Source organism: Hermetia illucens, chromosome 1 (genome assembly GCF_905115235.1).
Source record: "Hermetia illucens chromosome 1, iHerIll2.2.curated.20191125, whole genome shotgun sequence".
NCBI classification, from domain to species: Eukaryota; Metazoa; Arthropoda; class Insecta; order Diptera; family Stratiomyidae; genus Hermetia; species Hermetia illucens.
In genome coordinates, this window is record NC_051849.1 from 214,233,719 (window position 1) to 214,249,912 (window position 16,194).

Sequence of the window (16,194 nt, forward strand, 5' to 3'; positions counted from 1 at the left end):
TCCTAAGCCTTCCTATTGTACGATCCCGACCTGGCTCATCAGAGTTTCCTTTTGTTTCCTCGGTTAAAAGGAGGAGCTATACAAGGTAAATACTAGGATACGAATGAAAACATCCAGGCTCATGTTTCGTGGACAATCAACTCATACCGCCCCCAGTATCCTGATATTTCGAAGATCTTTGATAATTGTACAAACAAGTCGGGAAACCGGAAGCTGGACGCTTCAGGTATGAAAGATTTTGTGTATTTCTTTTATAAAAACGTTTGAGTGGATGTTTGTCTCGTTAGAACCTAGTGGGTAATATATGTGTATATTATGTGAGAATATCCACTTTCGCGTGATATTTGAATCCAAGTCTTGAATTTGCACAGAAGTGACAATTTTGACATATTATAACTTTGTTAGTTATAGTGCGGTTTCCACCAAACTTGGTAGGATTATGCTCTATATTATAGCCTATATTATTTCACTGGTTCTAGCATGAATTTAAGGGAGGTTTTACAGTCAATTACTAAAAATTATAGCAATATACTATTATTAACTTTATTTGAATAGATATCGATATGGAGGATATATAGCAAAAACCCCTGATTTTTTTCAGATTTGTCAGTTGGGTAATTTTTGAGCATGGGTCCGTAAAAGAAATAATCACTTTCGCACTCCCCACCTTTCCAACAAATGTCAAAACAGAAAGTACTAACCGATACCTTTTATTTGATACCTTACATGACTATATTTGGTAAAAAAAAATGTATATCGCCTTTTACATTACATACCCCCCCCCTTTGACGTAGAATGTTTTAACTCACTGTATATGGGAGCGTTCACAGTTCCCAACTTTGCCAAATGTGATGTCAATGGCTATATCCGTTTCCGAGAAAAATGCGTGTGATGGACAGACATGCAGCCAGCCTAAGGCTGATAAATCTCTAGGTGAGCCAACCTTCTGCAGACCTATTTGTCTTTTGGACACTGTGGGGAAAATGCTAGAGCGACTAATCTACAATAGAGTACTCCCGGTTGTTGAGAGCCACGGAGGCCTTTCAGATCGACAATATAGGTTCCGTAAAGCCAGATCAACCATTGATGCCATCAAGATAGTTACTGGCTTGGCCGAAGATGCAATCCACGGAAAGGGTAATACCAGCAAATATTGTGTGGTGATGACCCTGGATGTAAGAAATGCATTCAACTTAGTCAATTAGAACCTAATATGAGAATCTTTGGCGAAGATTGGTATTTACGCTTATTTTGCAGCTATTGCCAACAGCTATTTACAAGAACGGAGACTTTGGTATGATATTGATGATGGACTCCAGGAGTACGTTGTCACCGCGGGTATCCCACACGGTTCCGCACTGGGCCCACTGCTGTGGAACATCATGTATAATGATGTACTTAATCTTCCCACGGTGGTGGGTGACGCCGACAATATAGCGCTGGTTGTAGCCGCAAAGGATCTCGAAGATGCTGAATTATACTCGTGTGAAGCTATCAGTGCTGTCAAGGGTTGACTAGAGAGTTCTGGTCTGACACTTGCGGAGGAAAAAAAACGTAAGCGGTCCTCATCACCAGGCACCATAAAAGAAATTATGTCCGTATTCAAATTGGGAATCATATCATCACTTCTAAGCCTGCCATCAAATACTTGGGAGTGATGGTAAACGGGAAGCTCAGCTGTAAGCAACACGTGCAGTATGCTTATGACAAAGCATCCACCGCAAGTGTGACTCTGGTAAAAATGATGCCGAACATGGGAGGATCACGGCATGCTTCCAGGTTGTTTATAACTAGGGTAGTGAGTTCGATCCTGCATTATGCAGCTCCAGTTTGGGGAAAGGCATTGTAGGTCACACTAACAAACTGAGTGCAGTCTACAGAAGAACAGCCCTAAGAGTGTGCTCGGCATTCAGGATTGTCTCAGATGATACAACATGCGTCATCTCGGGAATGATCCTCATTGACATCGTGGCAGATGAGATGATGAATATATACAATGCGAAGTCTATCTCTCCTTTATCGCAAACGAAGAAAGCCGAAAGGGAGAGATATCTAAATAGATGGCAAGAGTGTTGGGATCGCTCGAGAAAAGGACGGTGGACAAGCAGGTTCATCCTTTCCATCAAGGAGTGGTTGGAGGATGGCACAGTGAGATTAATTATAATCTTACCTAGTGTCCCACGGGGCATCGAGGATATGGCCAATACCTGTTCAAGTTCAAACTAGATACTTCACCCGATTGTCCGGACTGCAATGGAGTCCCAGAAGACCCAGACCACACACTTCCACACTTGATCGCAGAAGAAGCAAACCGAAAGGAAGAGATCTCTAAATAGATAGCAAGAGCGTTGAGAACGCTCGGTGGACACACAGGCTCATCCCTGCCATCAATGAGTGGTAGGAGAGACGGCACGGTGAGATTATTTATAATCTTACCCAGTTTCTCATGGGCATGGAGGATTTCGCCAGTACCTGTTCAGATTTAAACTATTATAGATATCTCACCCGATTGTCCAAAATGCAATGGAGTCCCAGAGGAGCCAGAGCACGTATTCTTCCAGTATCCAAGATTTGTGGAAGAAAGAAGAACCTAGAGGAGACTCTAGAAGAGGTGCTCGTACCAGAAAATGTGGTACGAAGAATGCTATTATGTCAGGAAGACTGGGATGCGATCAAGTTCACGGTCGCGTCTATCCAGAGGAAACTGCGAAAGGCGGTGAATGATGACCCGTGGGGACTTGGCTATAAGCTTGTCACTCAAATCGGGGCTCTGCGGAAGCCCTGCATACTGAGCACCGACCAGATGGACCGCATTGTGCGGGCATTGTTCCCCAGACACCCTGTACGGGTTGATGTAAATAGCGCGGAAAGCGTCGTGGATTGCCCCTTTTTCACAATGGGAGAACTCGAAGAAGCGGTTCTCACTATGAAAAACAGGAAGGCGCCAGGTCCTGATGGCATCCCGGCGGAAGTTTACAAACTGGTGTTCCGCCAACGGCCAGAATTGCTGCTCGAAGCGTTCAACGCGTTCAACGCGTGAAGGAGGGCATTTTTCCTTGTCGTTGGAAAGTGGCCAGACTCGCGTTGATCAGTAAGGGTAAAGGAGACCCGGAGCTCCCGTCTGCATACCGACCGCTGTGTATGCTTGACACGGCCGGAAAAGTGCTCGAGAAGCTCATCAGGGGTAGACTCGCTGGAGCGATCTGTGCTGCCGGGGACTTATCCCCAAGGCAGTTCGGGTTTAGAACAGGGAAATCTACAGTGGATGCTGTTATGGAGGTCGTAGATGCGTTTAATCGAGTCGGGGCACACAGCCGCCGATCTCGACGGATAGTGCTCCTCATAACGCTTGATGTCAGAAATGCCTTCAAATTCGTAAGATGGACAGATATGCTAGGCACACTAGAGAACTCCTTTCACGTGCCAAGCTATCTCTTGCGGATATTGAGGGATTATCTGAAAGACCGCTCCCTGTTCTATGAGACGCTAGAGGACCAGAGGAGGAAGGAAATCACGTCGGGAGTAGCGCAGGGATCCATCCTAGGGCCGGACCTCTGGAACGCTTCCTACGATAGTCTGCTGAGACTCGATATGCCCGAAGAGTCGCGCTGGAAAAAACCGAAGTAGTCATCCTGACCAGAAGGAGAATCCCGACCTTGCATCCCATATCGATCGGCGAGTTGACTATAGAGTCAAAACCAGCGATTAAACACCTTGGTTTAATGCTCGACTCGAAGATGAGCTTCCTCGAGCAAATCAAAGCAGCCGCGAAGAGGGCTGCAGCAGGAGTCGCGGCCTTGAGTCGGCTAATGGCAAATGTCGGCGGCCCTATATCAACTAGGAGACGTCTCCTCATGAGAGCAACGCAGTCCGTCCTTCTCTATGGTGCGGAAGTATGGGCTGATGCCCTTGACAAGGAGGTGCATCGTAAACGCCTCGCTCAAGTGCAGAGGCGGGGAGCTTTGCGAGTGGCGTCTGCTTACCGCACCGTCTCCGAACCGGCTGTGATGGTGATTGCGGGAGTGATCCCCGTTGCCCTCCTTGCCAAGGAGCGCAAAGCTATCTATCGCCGTAAGGGCGAAAACTTAAGAGAAGTGGTTGTCCGTGAAGAACGTCAACGCACCCTTAACGAGTGGCAACTTTCTTGGCAAAATGAGCCAAGGGGCAAGTGGACTGCGCGGCTCATCGACAATTTAAACCCATGGTTGAACAGAAAGCACGGTGAGATTGATTACTTCCTTACCCAACTTCTAAGTGGGCATGGAGGTTTTCAGTCTTACCTCCTGATTGTGTGTTCTGCAATAGAGTGGCGGATGACGCTGAACACACCTTTTTCTCTTGCGAGAGGTGGGACGGCCTCCGCCAGCAGCTTTATGCAGACACAGGGGAGCTCTCTCCAGACAACATTGTCAGAGAGATGCTGAAGAGCGCTGACAGCTGGAATCGTATTGCGCATTATGTTCGGGCCCTTCTTACTACGAAGAAGATTGAACTCGACCGGCAGAGGGGTCGGACGGTAAGGGGTTCCCTGAACTAACAACTCCCTTCCTCCCCTCCCCTCCCGTTGGTGAAAGGAATTCCCTGACTTGAAGGCTCCCAAAGCCGGGAGAGCGGGATGGCTAGCCCGAAGTAATGTGTCAACGGTTCCAGGCTAGTTCTCTGATGACAGGGAGGTGTTTAGTTGGTAGTCCGCCAGCGTGCTGTTGCGGGAGTCCAACACTCTGTGCGTAAACGCATTCACCTACCCTACTCCCAAAAAAAAAACAAAAAAACTGCGAAAGGCCGAGGAGACTAGAAAAGCGTGGTTGCGTACACCGCATATGGACGAAAGGTGACTAAGCTAAAGAGAGTTATAGAATGAACCCTGTACGACCTGAGAACTTTTAATTTATTGAAAAAAATAAATTGAAAACTCATTAAGTGTCACGAGTTGCACGACTGCAATAGGCCATTAGATGACTCTTACGAGACTTATATAAATTACAGAACGCGGTATGGTTCCGTATGATATAAATGAGATAAAATTTTCAATTCCAAAAAGGATTTTTTTTTATAAATTTAGCAATTTTTTGTTCTAATCTCGAAAACCTCAAAACCAATCCAATCCAAAGGAATCATGATACTCTTCACTTCCGTATTGTAGGGATATAATCCTGGTGGAGAGAATAATGGTTAGATTTGAGAATTTAGTGGGATAATCCCTATGAAAGTGGTTCTAACCAAAATCACATACTAATGTGTAGTTTTCAATGGGATATATTGAAAGGGCGTGGGTCTCTAATTGTTAGGTCCCAAAGGTCATTGTCTTAATTAGGTAGTCATTATAATTCCCTTGGCTTGAAGCTTCAAACTTTGATATTGCAGGTTTCATAACAGGGTGCATGGAGGTGAACAACTCCACTTACACTGGACGAGCCTCTCACTTCTCCAATATTCACTTCACCCAAGAAAGTGGAGACAACATCAATTAAGACGAGTGTGCTTAGTTGAAAAACAATGAAAAAAGCTTAAGAACATGGGAAGCAAGACCACTTCGTGCACAACGTGCCGCGAAAAATGCTAACTATAATCTTGCGATGGAATACGCTGGCAGCAGCAACACTCGTCAACAAGCCAATTGTGTCAACACCCTAAATCGTTAAACGATGACGTAGCGCAGTTTTGTTGCTTCAGGTAACCACTATTGTTACAGCACATCAGCTTTCTCTTGGAAGATACGAATATGCTTTTATGCAAGTATCCATCTTGGAGGGCATTTCGCGTTAATATCTTTTGTAGATTTTAAGATAGAAGTAATGGAAGTACATACCGAATGCAGTGATGCAACTATCAATTATAAAAAGGATTTCACTTGGCGTCAGTGGACAAATATCGATCCTTTTGGAGAACTGGGCTTTAGTTCTGGTTTTTGTTCCTAGCGAGGCTAAAGGATATCACGTGAGTCTGAACTAGAACCGCCGTCTATGCTGGAATTTGTGGGCAGGGGCTGGGTAAGACCGGGGTTGATGGTCGAAAAAGAGGAATGCAAAATGCTCTGCACGGAATCAGTATTCAGAACACGAACTTCATTCTGCACGCTTCACTAAGTCACTTGAAAAACTATCCAAAAATTTCCATCATGACCACAAACACTTTACATACACCGCGGATGATTAAGTAGCCACTCCCTCTTTTATTTTTCAAAGAATCTCCGTCTAACCTTACCGAAGCACAGATTCTACACAATTTCTTTTTCCACCGTCAGATACTGGTCGCAGAGGGTATTGAAATTCGGACGGAAATAATATTTTTATTTAAAAATTGCGACAATTTAGAGAGAAAAAAATATACAGAGCGCACTAACCCAAGTCAACGACGTAGTCCGTAACTTCTTATTGTTTAGTGTTTACCACTAATTATCGTGGAACGTTTCCAATTCCAATTCCATTATGGGCGCACCATGGAAACTAATACAAAGCAAATACAAACAGGTTTCTCCACCGCCGCCGTGTTTCACGTATGAATTGTAGCCGAGTCAGTCGGACAGTCAGCGACTATCCAGTCAACATTCAACGGCTCGTGGTCATGTATTCCAAATGATATTCAAGTGAATGACGATATCGCGGCATCGCGAGTCCACAAACTGGCCCCAAGCCTCTACGTTCTCCGTGTGTTTGGTCAATGTTTCGTTCTCGATTGATTCAAGACGAAGGCACGCGGGTTCAGTTCTTAATAACATAGTTAAGTATTGCAGGTATGGAGCCATCGATTCTCAGTAGAAATATCGATACATCAACCGTTGGGGAGAAGCCCGTAACTGATATTTTGGAACATTTCATATTCAACTGTTGACAAGTGAAGGGCTCTCAGACCAGTAGTATGGTTTCCGTAAAACCAGATCAACCATTGACGCCATAGAAGTGCTTATGGATTGCCAAATTCAGTCAGTAATTCATGAAAGAGGGAACACTAGCAAATGTTGCATTATATCATAGTTTTCTTAAATGTTAGAAATGAATCCAATAAGCTAATCGTAACTCAATGGGTGCGCGGGGCTTTCGAATTTTATTATCAAAATGACAGGGGCCGAGAGAGTCCGAATCAAATGTAAGCAAATAGCGGATTACAAGAAAACAAGGGAGGTCCTCGAGCGAGTGAAGGCTCCTTACTTCACCTACACACCAAAGGAAGAGAAGGTGCAAATTTTTCTTCTAAAAGGCTTGGATGCGGAGTAAAAGCCCGATGAGATGTTCAAAATGCTCCGGGAGACGGGAACTGAGGTCAAGTTCCTCTGAATGTCGCGTTTTAGTTTCCTCGTGCAGATAAGCTCGGAGAGCCGGGGAAGCTATCTGATCGGCATCAGGTCGTTTAATCACCAGGCAATTCGTTTTGAGCGCAAAATAGTCCAGTGCCGAAGATGATAGCGCTATTGTCACTCGGCAGCGAACTGCCAAATGATCTTGCGATGTGTCAAGTGCAGGAAAGGCCATGCCGCAGCCGAATGTTCGCTGAATGAGGGGGCAAGGAAAAAACCTTCCATGTCAACTGCGGAAGCGGAGGGTATCCGGCCTTGTGCCGTGGATGTCCTGCATACCGCAATGTTAAGGTCACAAGGTATTAAGCACTGAAATCGGCCCAAAGGAAGAAGATGTCAGCGGTGTTGGATGGTACCGTCCCTTCGCCATCAATTGCCCCGGGGATCTCGTTTGCAGAAATAGTTCGACAAGGGGGCGCTAAGAAGCCCCAACAAGATGCAAGTGGCGGGATGAACGCCATCCTCAAAAAAATATTAAGTATGTGTGAAAACATGCAGCGTACGCTACACGTACACAACACAAAAATAAATAATATAGCAGAATATTTACACAAACAACATGCCCCCCCACTAGGCCTGTAGTCACAACGGTACAGCTGGATGGTCTGTGTGTGTGGTGGGAGAGAAGCTACAGTTTCTGAGCACTCAGGCCGTGTTAGCCCATTGTACTCGCCACCCCCATCTAACGGAATATTCCGGATTCATTAACGTATCGCAGGATTTCCCTTAGTGGATGTGATGCTACGCGTCGCAACTGGAGAACATGGGCACCAAAGAGCTAATGTCTGATGCGTCCATAGGCGGAACATTCACATGGGAAATGCTCCGCGGATTCCGTTTCATAATTCCTATTCTGAACATATGCCCAGCTAGTGAATTATGGCCTGTCAAAATGCCCACAATACTCCTGCAAGTCATCCGGCTTTTCGGCAGGATGATCTCTGCGGTACGCATGTTCGGTTCTGGCAGGAAAAGTTTGGTGTGTCAAGCAGCATTTAGGCTCTGCCGACTGTCATTATGGGAAGCTTGTTCTCAGTTTTTGAAGACAGACTTAACCAATGCTGCTGATACTCTAATTGCTGGTTCCGGTTCCAGTCCCGGCATAGGGAAGATTGACCCCTCTTTCGTTAAAGCATCCGAGATTTCATTTCCCTCTACGCCACAGTGACCAGGTACCCAGAATAGTTCCATCGTATTGAATTTAGAGACAGAGTTCAAACGGTTTTTGCATTCCTGAACGATTTTCGAAGTGATCAAAGGACTACTCAACGCTCTCAATGCAGTTTGGCTATCACTGCAGATTGCGATGCGTCTACCCTGCAACCGCTCGTCAATCACCCAGTTTGCCGCCCTTATGATCGCGCTTGAAAAACCGTTGCATATTGTCCCAAAGGAAAAACCCACTTCTCGTTTTTATTCGAGAGGTAGACTCCGGCTCCCGAATCCTGTTGTTTTTTAGCCATCGGTGCAGAAGACTTCCGTATATCTCGCCGCGCTTCCTCTGGGACTTTCCAGTTCTCTCTACGCTTTAGGGTAACTTTATATCTTCTACTAAACAGATGTAGGAGGACACGAGAATCGGAAGGGATTGTAAGAACTGGATTCTGAACTCTGTGCCCTCCACATCCGTTGTTTCCCCGTAGATCTAATCGAATTGGTCTATGACCTGCTCTTATTACAGTGCTTTGAATAAATATACCCAGGGGCAGCAAATTGAATAATTCATTTAGAGTTGCGCCAGATGTCCTGCTCATGGCACCAATGATACCCAGATACACAGTTTTCTGCAGTGCGGCTAGTTTACGGTGAAAACCTTTTTGTCTCACCTTAACCCACCACACTACGGATGCATAAACGAACAACGACCTAATGATAGCAACGTATATCCACATTCCCACATGAGGCCTGCGTCCCCATGGCGTTTCATTTTTACCCTACATATTTGCTCTAAAGATGTGTCTTATCTAGAGTGACTCCCAGATATTTAATTTCTTCGGAGCGTTAAAGGGTAGTACCCCTCATCTCAAGGAGGCAAAGTCCATCCATCCTCAGCGCACAGCAATCTTTGCGTTAGTATAGCATAGGTCCACCTAATTAAAGCATCATCAACACCATGCGCTCTGACGGCATCACACAGTTTTTGAAAAGGCGCATAATCAAAAGCTCCTTCAATGTGCTGGATGGTCTACGGATCATCGCGATTAGTGAGAATTCCATCGTAGGAATTCACCGAAGAGCGGAGTTCCTTGAATTCACTGCCAGACAACAGCCTGACATTGTCTTGATTTCAGAAAGCTACCTTGGTCCGAGGCATTCGATAGTATTGAAGGGTTTTGATTTCGTGAGCAACGATACAGGAAATTGTGATGGGGGAGGTAGTACCGGAATACTTGTGAGTCGCCATTATCCTTTCAGGCATATTAATAGACCTGAATTTGAAACCTTTGAATGTATGGAAGTCTCTTGTATTCTGTTTTCACTGCTTAGAGGCGATACTCGAAGTGAACGGGCTGCATAATTATTATATTATAGCCGGCGATTTGAATGCTAAGCATACCTCGTGGCTAAACGCCACAAACAATCCTAGAGGGATATTCCCCAAATGCTGTATAGAGCAATACCAGATAGAGTATAAATGCAAATTATACAGGTCAGAGAGTCCAAACTGGCCCATGATAAATTCCTATCTGGATTTGTGTATTGCTGCTTAACAGAAACTACAGACTCTTCCTTACGATAGCGACTATAACGCTATTCTCATTGAGGTTCCCCCCCTCTGTCGACGTCGATGGGGTGATGTGAACATAGCTCTGCCAAGGTGGTAGTTGTGACGTGTATCAGGAGCCAGCCCCTTCGGTACCCTGGTCGGGTAGTGTGCATTGAACCGGTGTTAGTAGATCGCGTTGCCCCGAGCGAGCGCTGATTCGCTCGTGAATTCCGGGATCAGCTAAGCGTAGGTCAGGTCTCAGGGAACTGGGGTAGGGGTTGTGTCCTCGAAGGTACACCCGTTCCGGACTATTTAGGCCCGCTCCTTTGCACAGTATGCGCTGGTGAGTTTTCCATGGAGAACTCAGATAAATTAATAAAAAAAATCGACGAAATAACAGGGAAGGAGGACGAGTTCAGTGCGTTTGGGCGCAGCACAAAAATGCATCATTCACCGCAATAACCAGCGAAAGAGGCAGCTGCGACACCGGGGCGCCCAAATAAAGAGGAAGCCTTATCAAGTGGCGCGACTGACCGTGCGGAGATGGCAACTCCAATACCTTGTGGTGCCCCTGTTCCGAAAGAAAGCCCTGTCAGAATCGCTAGTCTTGAGCAGATGGATTGGGACACAAACCGAGTGCAAGTGCATTCGACCGTCCTAGCTAGAGCCGAAGAGGAAAGGTTCATCAGGAAATGCGCAGCAGTGGTGAAGCGTATGCGGATGGTAACGTTCCGCCAGAGGAAGGCATCAAAAGCGGGCTGATGGAACTGGAGGAACAATTGGACCGCATTTCCTTCTATAGGCGAACGTGGAGAGCAGCGGAAGACGATTGGAGAGCACAAACAGCCGCAATCCCCGCTGAGAACGCTGCTTTTCGTCAAACGGACCACAGATAGCCAATTGCAAAGCGAACTGGGGAAAAAGCGGAAAGAGGACGACGTGTCTGAAGGAGACTTTACCGAAGCAGTTTCCAGGACCCAAAAAAAGAAGGCGAGGAAGGAAAAAAGGAAACAACTGACTAGGCCGCCAGACAAGGCAAGACAAGGAGGCTGCAAACCAAAAGCCAGGAGCAGAAAAGACGAGGAAACAAAGAAGGACTAGACCGTCGGCTTTGCTCATTAAGCCGACGGAGGGAAAGATATTTGCAGAAGTCCTTAAAGAAATCCGTTAGAGGAGATGCGGTCAAGTAGGTCATGAAGCGAAGACCTGCAATGAAAGCGAGAGTTGCGTTCTCTGCAGGGATCGTGGCGCGTTTGGTGAAAGCGTCGCACAAACTGCGGGCTCGGGACGGTGTCCAATCTTCAGGGTGGATTCGGAAAGGACTAGGGTGCGAATGGCATGGTCCGCATTTTACAAATTGACATGTACCGGAGTGCAACCACTCACCAGTTGCTAGCACAGTTCGTTGCGGAAGTAAATGCTAAATGATCTAGTGCTAATTAGCGAACAATACCGAAAAAAGCACCCGGCCTCATGGCATCTCGACTTACCGGGCACTGCTGCCATCTGGGTTCTGGACGACGTTTGAGTTCGTGTTCTTGTCGAAGCTCTTGGAGCAGGCAGAGCCAGACTAGAGGGTGCTCCTGCGGGTGATACCGTCGTAAATTTAGTGATAAACGTGATAACGACGGCGTGTGATGCCCCGGAGGGAACTCAGCCGCGACAAGCCTTCGATGTACTGGTGGACGGCAGAAATTACCGACCTACGGAGGGGGTGTCATAAGCTCCGCCGTTTGGGACAACGTTTGCACGCCAACGAGGAGGCATGCGCCATAAAGGCACAGTATAGATCAGCAAAAAGAAGACTCTGGGTCGCTATAAATAAAAGCAAAGCTCGTGGCTGGCAGAACCTTGTCAACAAAGTGAATGAGGACCCGTGGGGATTTGGCTATAAGCTTGTCATCCGGAAAATCGGGGCTCTGCGGAGGCCCTGCATATTAAGTACCGACCGACCAATGAGAGATCTCGAAGAAGCTGTTTTCACTATGAAAAACAAGAAGGCGCCAGGTCCTGATGGCGGCGGTCCCGACGGAAGTTTACAAACTGGTGTTCCGCCAACGGTCAAAATTGCTGCTTGAGGAGTTCAACGCTTGTTTGAAGGAGGGCATTTTTTCTTGTCGCTAGAAAGTGGCCAGACTCGCGCTGATCAGCAAGGGTAAAGGAGACCTGGAGCTCCCGTCTGCATACCAACCGCTGTGTATGCTTGACACGGCCGGCAAATTGCTCGAGAAGCTCATCAGGAGTAGACACGCTGAAGCGATCTGCGTAGCGGGTTCAGAACAGGGAGATCCACAGGGGATGCTATTATGGAGGTCGTAGATGCGGTTCATCGAGCCGAGGCACACAGTCGCCGATCTCGACGGATAGTGCTCCCCCGCTTGATGTCAGAAATGTCTTTATTTCCGTAAGATGGATAGATATGCTAGACACATTAGAAAACTCATTCCACGTTCCAAGCTAACTCTTGCGGATATTGAAGGATTATCTGAAAGACCGCTCCCTGCTCTATGAGACGCTAGAGGGCCAGAGGAGGATCGAAATCACGTCAGGAGTAGCACGCTTCCTATGATTATCTGCTGGGACTCGATATGCCCGAAGAATCGCAACTGGTCGATTATGCAGACGACGTTGCGACACTTGTTGCCGCACGCACTGTTGAACAGGCGCAAAGCAGGCTTGGTATATTGATGCGACGGGTAAGCGGATGGATGACTGTTCACGGTTTCAGCATTGCGCTGGAAAAAATCGAAGTAATCATCTTCACCAGAAGGAGAATCTCGACCCTGCGTCCCATATCGATCGGCGAGTTGACTATAGAGTCAAAACCAGCGGTTAAATAACTTGGTTTAATGCTCGACTCGATGATGAGCTTCAAAGCAGCAGCGGACAGGGCTGCAACTGAAGTCGTCGCCTTGAGTCGGCTAATGGCGAATGTTGGGGCCCTATATCTACTAGGAGACGTCTCCTTATGGGAGCAATGCAGTCGGTTCTGCTCTATGGCGCGGAGATATGGGATGATACCCTTGACAAGGAGGTACATCGTAAGCATCTTGCTCAAGTGTAGAGGCGGGGAGCTTTGCGAGTAGCGTCTGCTTATCGCACTGTCTCCGAACCGGCGGTGATGGTGATCGCGGTAGTAATCCCCCTTGCCCTCCTTGCCAAGATGCTCAAAGCTATCTATCGCCGTAAGGGCGAGAACTTAAGAAAGGTGGTTGCTCGTGAAGAATGTCAACGCACCATTACCGAGTGGTAACTCTCTTTGAAAAATGAGCCAAGGGGCAGATGGACTGCACGGCTCATCGACAATTTAGACCCGTGGCTGAGCCGAACGCACGGTAAGATTGATTATTTCCTTACCCAACTTCTAAGCGGGTATGGAGGTCTTCAGTCTTACCTGCACAGGATTGGGAAGGCGCGATCCCCTGATTGTGTGTTGTACAATGGAGTGACGGACGACGCTGAACAAATCTTTTTCTCTTGCGAATGTTGGGGTGGCTTTCGTCAGCAGCTTTATGCAGACACAGGGAAACTCTCTCCAGTCAACATAGCCAGAGAGATGCTGAAGAGCGCTAGCAGCTGGAGTCGTGTTGCGCATTATGTTCGGGCTCTTCTTATTGCGAAGAAGATTGAACTCGACCGGCCAAGGGACTGGATGGTAAGGGGTTCCCTGGACTAAGAACTCCCTTCCCGTTGATGAAAGGGATTCTTCGACTTGAAGTCTCCCAAAGCCAGGAGAGCGGAAGGGCTAGCGCCAAGTAATGTGTCAAACGGTTCCAGGCTAGTTCTCTGACGACGGGGAGGTCTTTAGTTGGTAGACAGCGTACTGTTGCGGGAGTCCAACACTCTGTGCGTAAACCCATTCATCTACCCTACTCCTAAAAAAAAAAAAAAAATAGCAGATCTGACGTGAGGGTTGGCTTTAAGTTTATTGTTGAGAGAGATTCCCAGGTATTTAATGTTGGGGTTCGGCTTGAGTGTGTGGTTGGCGATGGGTAAATGTAGGTTATTACTTTCTGGTACTGGGGTTTCTGAAGTAAATAGTTCCTGAGTCAAGGAACATGATTAAATCTTTGTATCCCTGTGCTAGCATTCAGGTTAACTCCAGCACGTGAGGTCCGGTTTCGTATATTATCTCGCACAGTCGGTGTTCACAATTGGCAAATCTGTTAGGGGAGTTGGGGGTTGGTTGACAGTCTTGATGACCCTGTTGGCTCCAAAGCTCTCATCGTAACAACCTATTGCTCCTTAAACTATCAGCTGAAGAATGTTTAGGTTTCGGTTCGGCCATCTTCACATACAGCTCACCGGCCTGCGCAGATTAACAACGAAGGTACTTCGGAAGATTCTTCTTAGATGGAAAATCTGCAACTTCTCCGTCTTTAGGGGACATCTCTAGATTCGCAAAAGCCTAGAAGGGGCCATATAGGAAACTGTGGGTCTAATATGACCTGCCTACTTGGAACTCCTCATTCCTTCGACCTGCTCGGACCGAAATATGAGCCAAATAAAACTAAATGTTTATTCTAGGGCAGAGAAGATTCTTTAGACGCTGCCTTACCTCTGCTCTGAGAGCAGCGTGATTGAAAGCTGTTTCCAGATGTTATTCGCTTATATATATCCATAAACACAACATGCGTGCAAATCTTATTCAGGATGTGAATTGTTTTGTTCAGGCTTAATCCCAAGCAATTTTTCTTTAGGATTGAAAGAGTCCTGAGCCACGTTCACTTGATGGCTGACCGGATCAATGGGGAAGAAACACATCATCATCAACGGCACAATAACCGGTAACCGGTCTAGGCCTGCCTTAATAAGGAACTCCAGACATCCCGATTTTGCGCCGAGGTCCACCAATTCGACATCTCTAAAAGTTATCTGGCGTCCTGACCTACGCCATCGTTCCATCTCAGGCAGGGTCTGCCTCGTCTTCTTTTTCCACCATAGATATTGCCCTTATAGACTTTCCGGGCTGGACCATCCTCATCCATACGGGCTAAGTGACACACCTTGGGAAGAAACTGTCCCCCCTTTTTTGTGGTCCACTGACCTCTCGTTTCGGTCAAAGTACTCAATTCTTAAAAATGGAGAACTAAGGATTTTACGCAGGGCAGAGATGAGATAGCGTCTGATAAGTGACTGCAAATATCGCGTAGCAAATTTTCGATAATTGGTCCTTATCCCATATGAAGGACTTCATCAGTTTTATCACATTTACAAGTTCCTACGTCCATGATTTTTTTTCTTTTCATTTCTGTCGCGAATACCGATAACAATCGAATAGTGAAATTCTTCGAGACATTCCCAGCCATTCAATTCTCCACTATCCACTTTATGCCCGCTTTCATGATGCATTGCACAATGTCGCTGGAGCCACTTTCCATTCCCGCCTTTTATAAATAAATGACGTGAATGAAGCTATTACGCAAAGTAATCGAGTGAAAACACTGCAGCCGCACTGCAATGCAGTGATACGAGTATTTCCACTTCCGAGTGCATTTTCTCACGCAAATCACTTGTTTCGCGCTCGATACACTATCACCGGAGGGTTTTCCCCGAATTCGCAGGCTAAGGTCCCGAAATCTGGCCCGTGTTCTGCCGCGCTAAATAACCTTAAACTGACTCACCCGAATGTCCTGCGTTACGGCCGGGTTGTGCAGGAGGCCCTGCATGAAGATGAGCTCATCGCCGTTGGGATCGTGGGAGTGCTCCTGCAAGTGATGGAATGCATCTGAGAAAACGAAAGCGTTTAGAATCGAAGCCAAACACAAAAGAAAAACTCATAAAGGCATTCGGCAAACTCAGAAAACACAAAAGCCCCAAAAACGGTGGCCAAACCTGTTTGCGCTATTTTTACCGAAAATTATGTGTGAGGAACTCACCATTCTCGGATGCCCCCGATTTCTGGTTGTTCAAGCGGTTCAGGCTGGCCAGCAACTCAACTTTGTCCTGTTTCTCCTTTCTGCTGAGACGAACCATGACGAGCACTGCCGACTCCGTGGGTAACCAGCATCACCCAGAGATTCTTCACTGACTACCACCGAATATTACAACAAAAAAACAATGGGTCGCAGATAACAACAAAGCTATGACAAGACTTTCCAGGGAGTGGTTCTTAATGAATTGGAATTTATCTGGTTTGTTGTTGTTGGCAGAAGATAAATTTGATAGTGGAGTTTTGGATATAGTTCGAGCG

General features: G+C 46.7%; 1 protein-coding gene across 6 annotated transcripts in view; it reads right to left on the reverse strand.

Annotated features, from left to right (window-relative positions):
• The window catches only part of LOC119649754 (MAGUK p55 subfamily member 6), a 33,207-nt gene extending 17,090 nt beyond the window's left edge, over positions 1–16,117 (reverse strand). Inside the window, exons 1-2 of one of the 6 annotated variants that reach the window (XM_038052050.1) lie at positions 15,881–16,115; positions 15,626–15,729 (exon numbers count right to left, since the gene is read on the reverse strand). In XM_038052050.1, the coding sequence (XP_037907978.1) occupies positions 15,626–15,729; positions 15,881–15,977 (201 nt within the window). In that variant the 5' untranslated portion in view covers positions 15,978–16,115. The other 5 variants (XM_038052058.1, XM_038052067.1, XM_038052073.1 and 2 more) reach the window with 5 other exon arrangements.
• Positions 16,118–16,194: the final 77 nt, after the last annotated feature.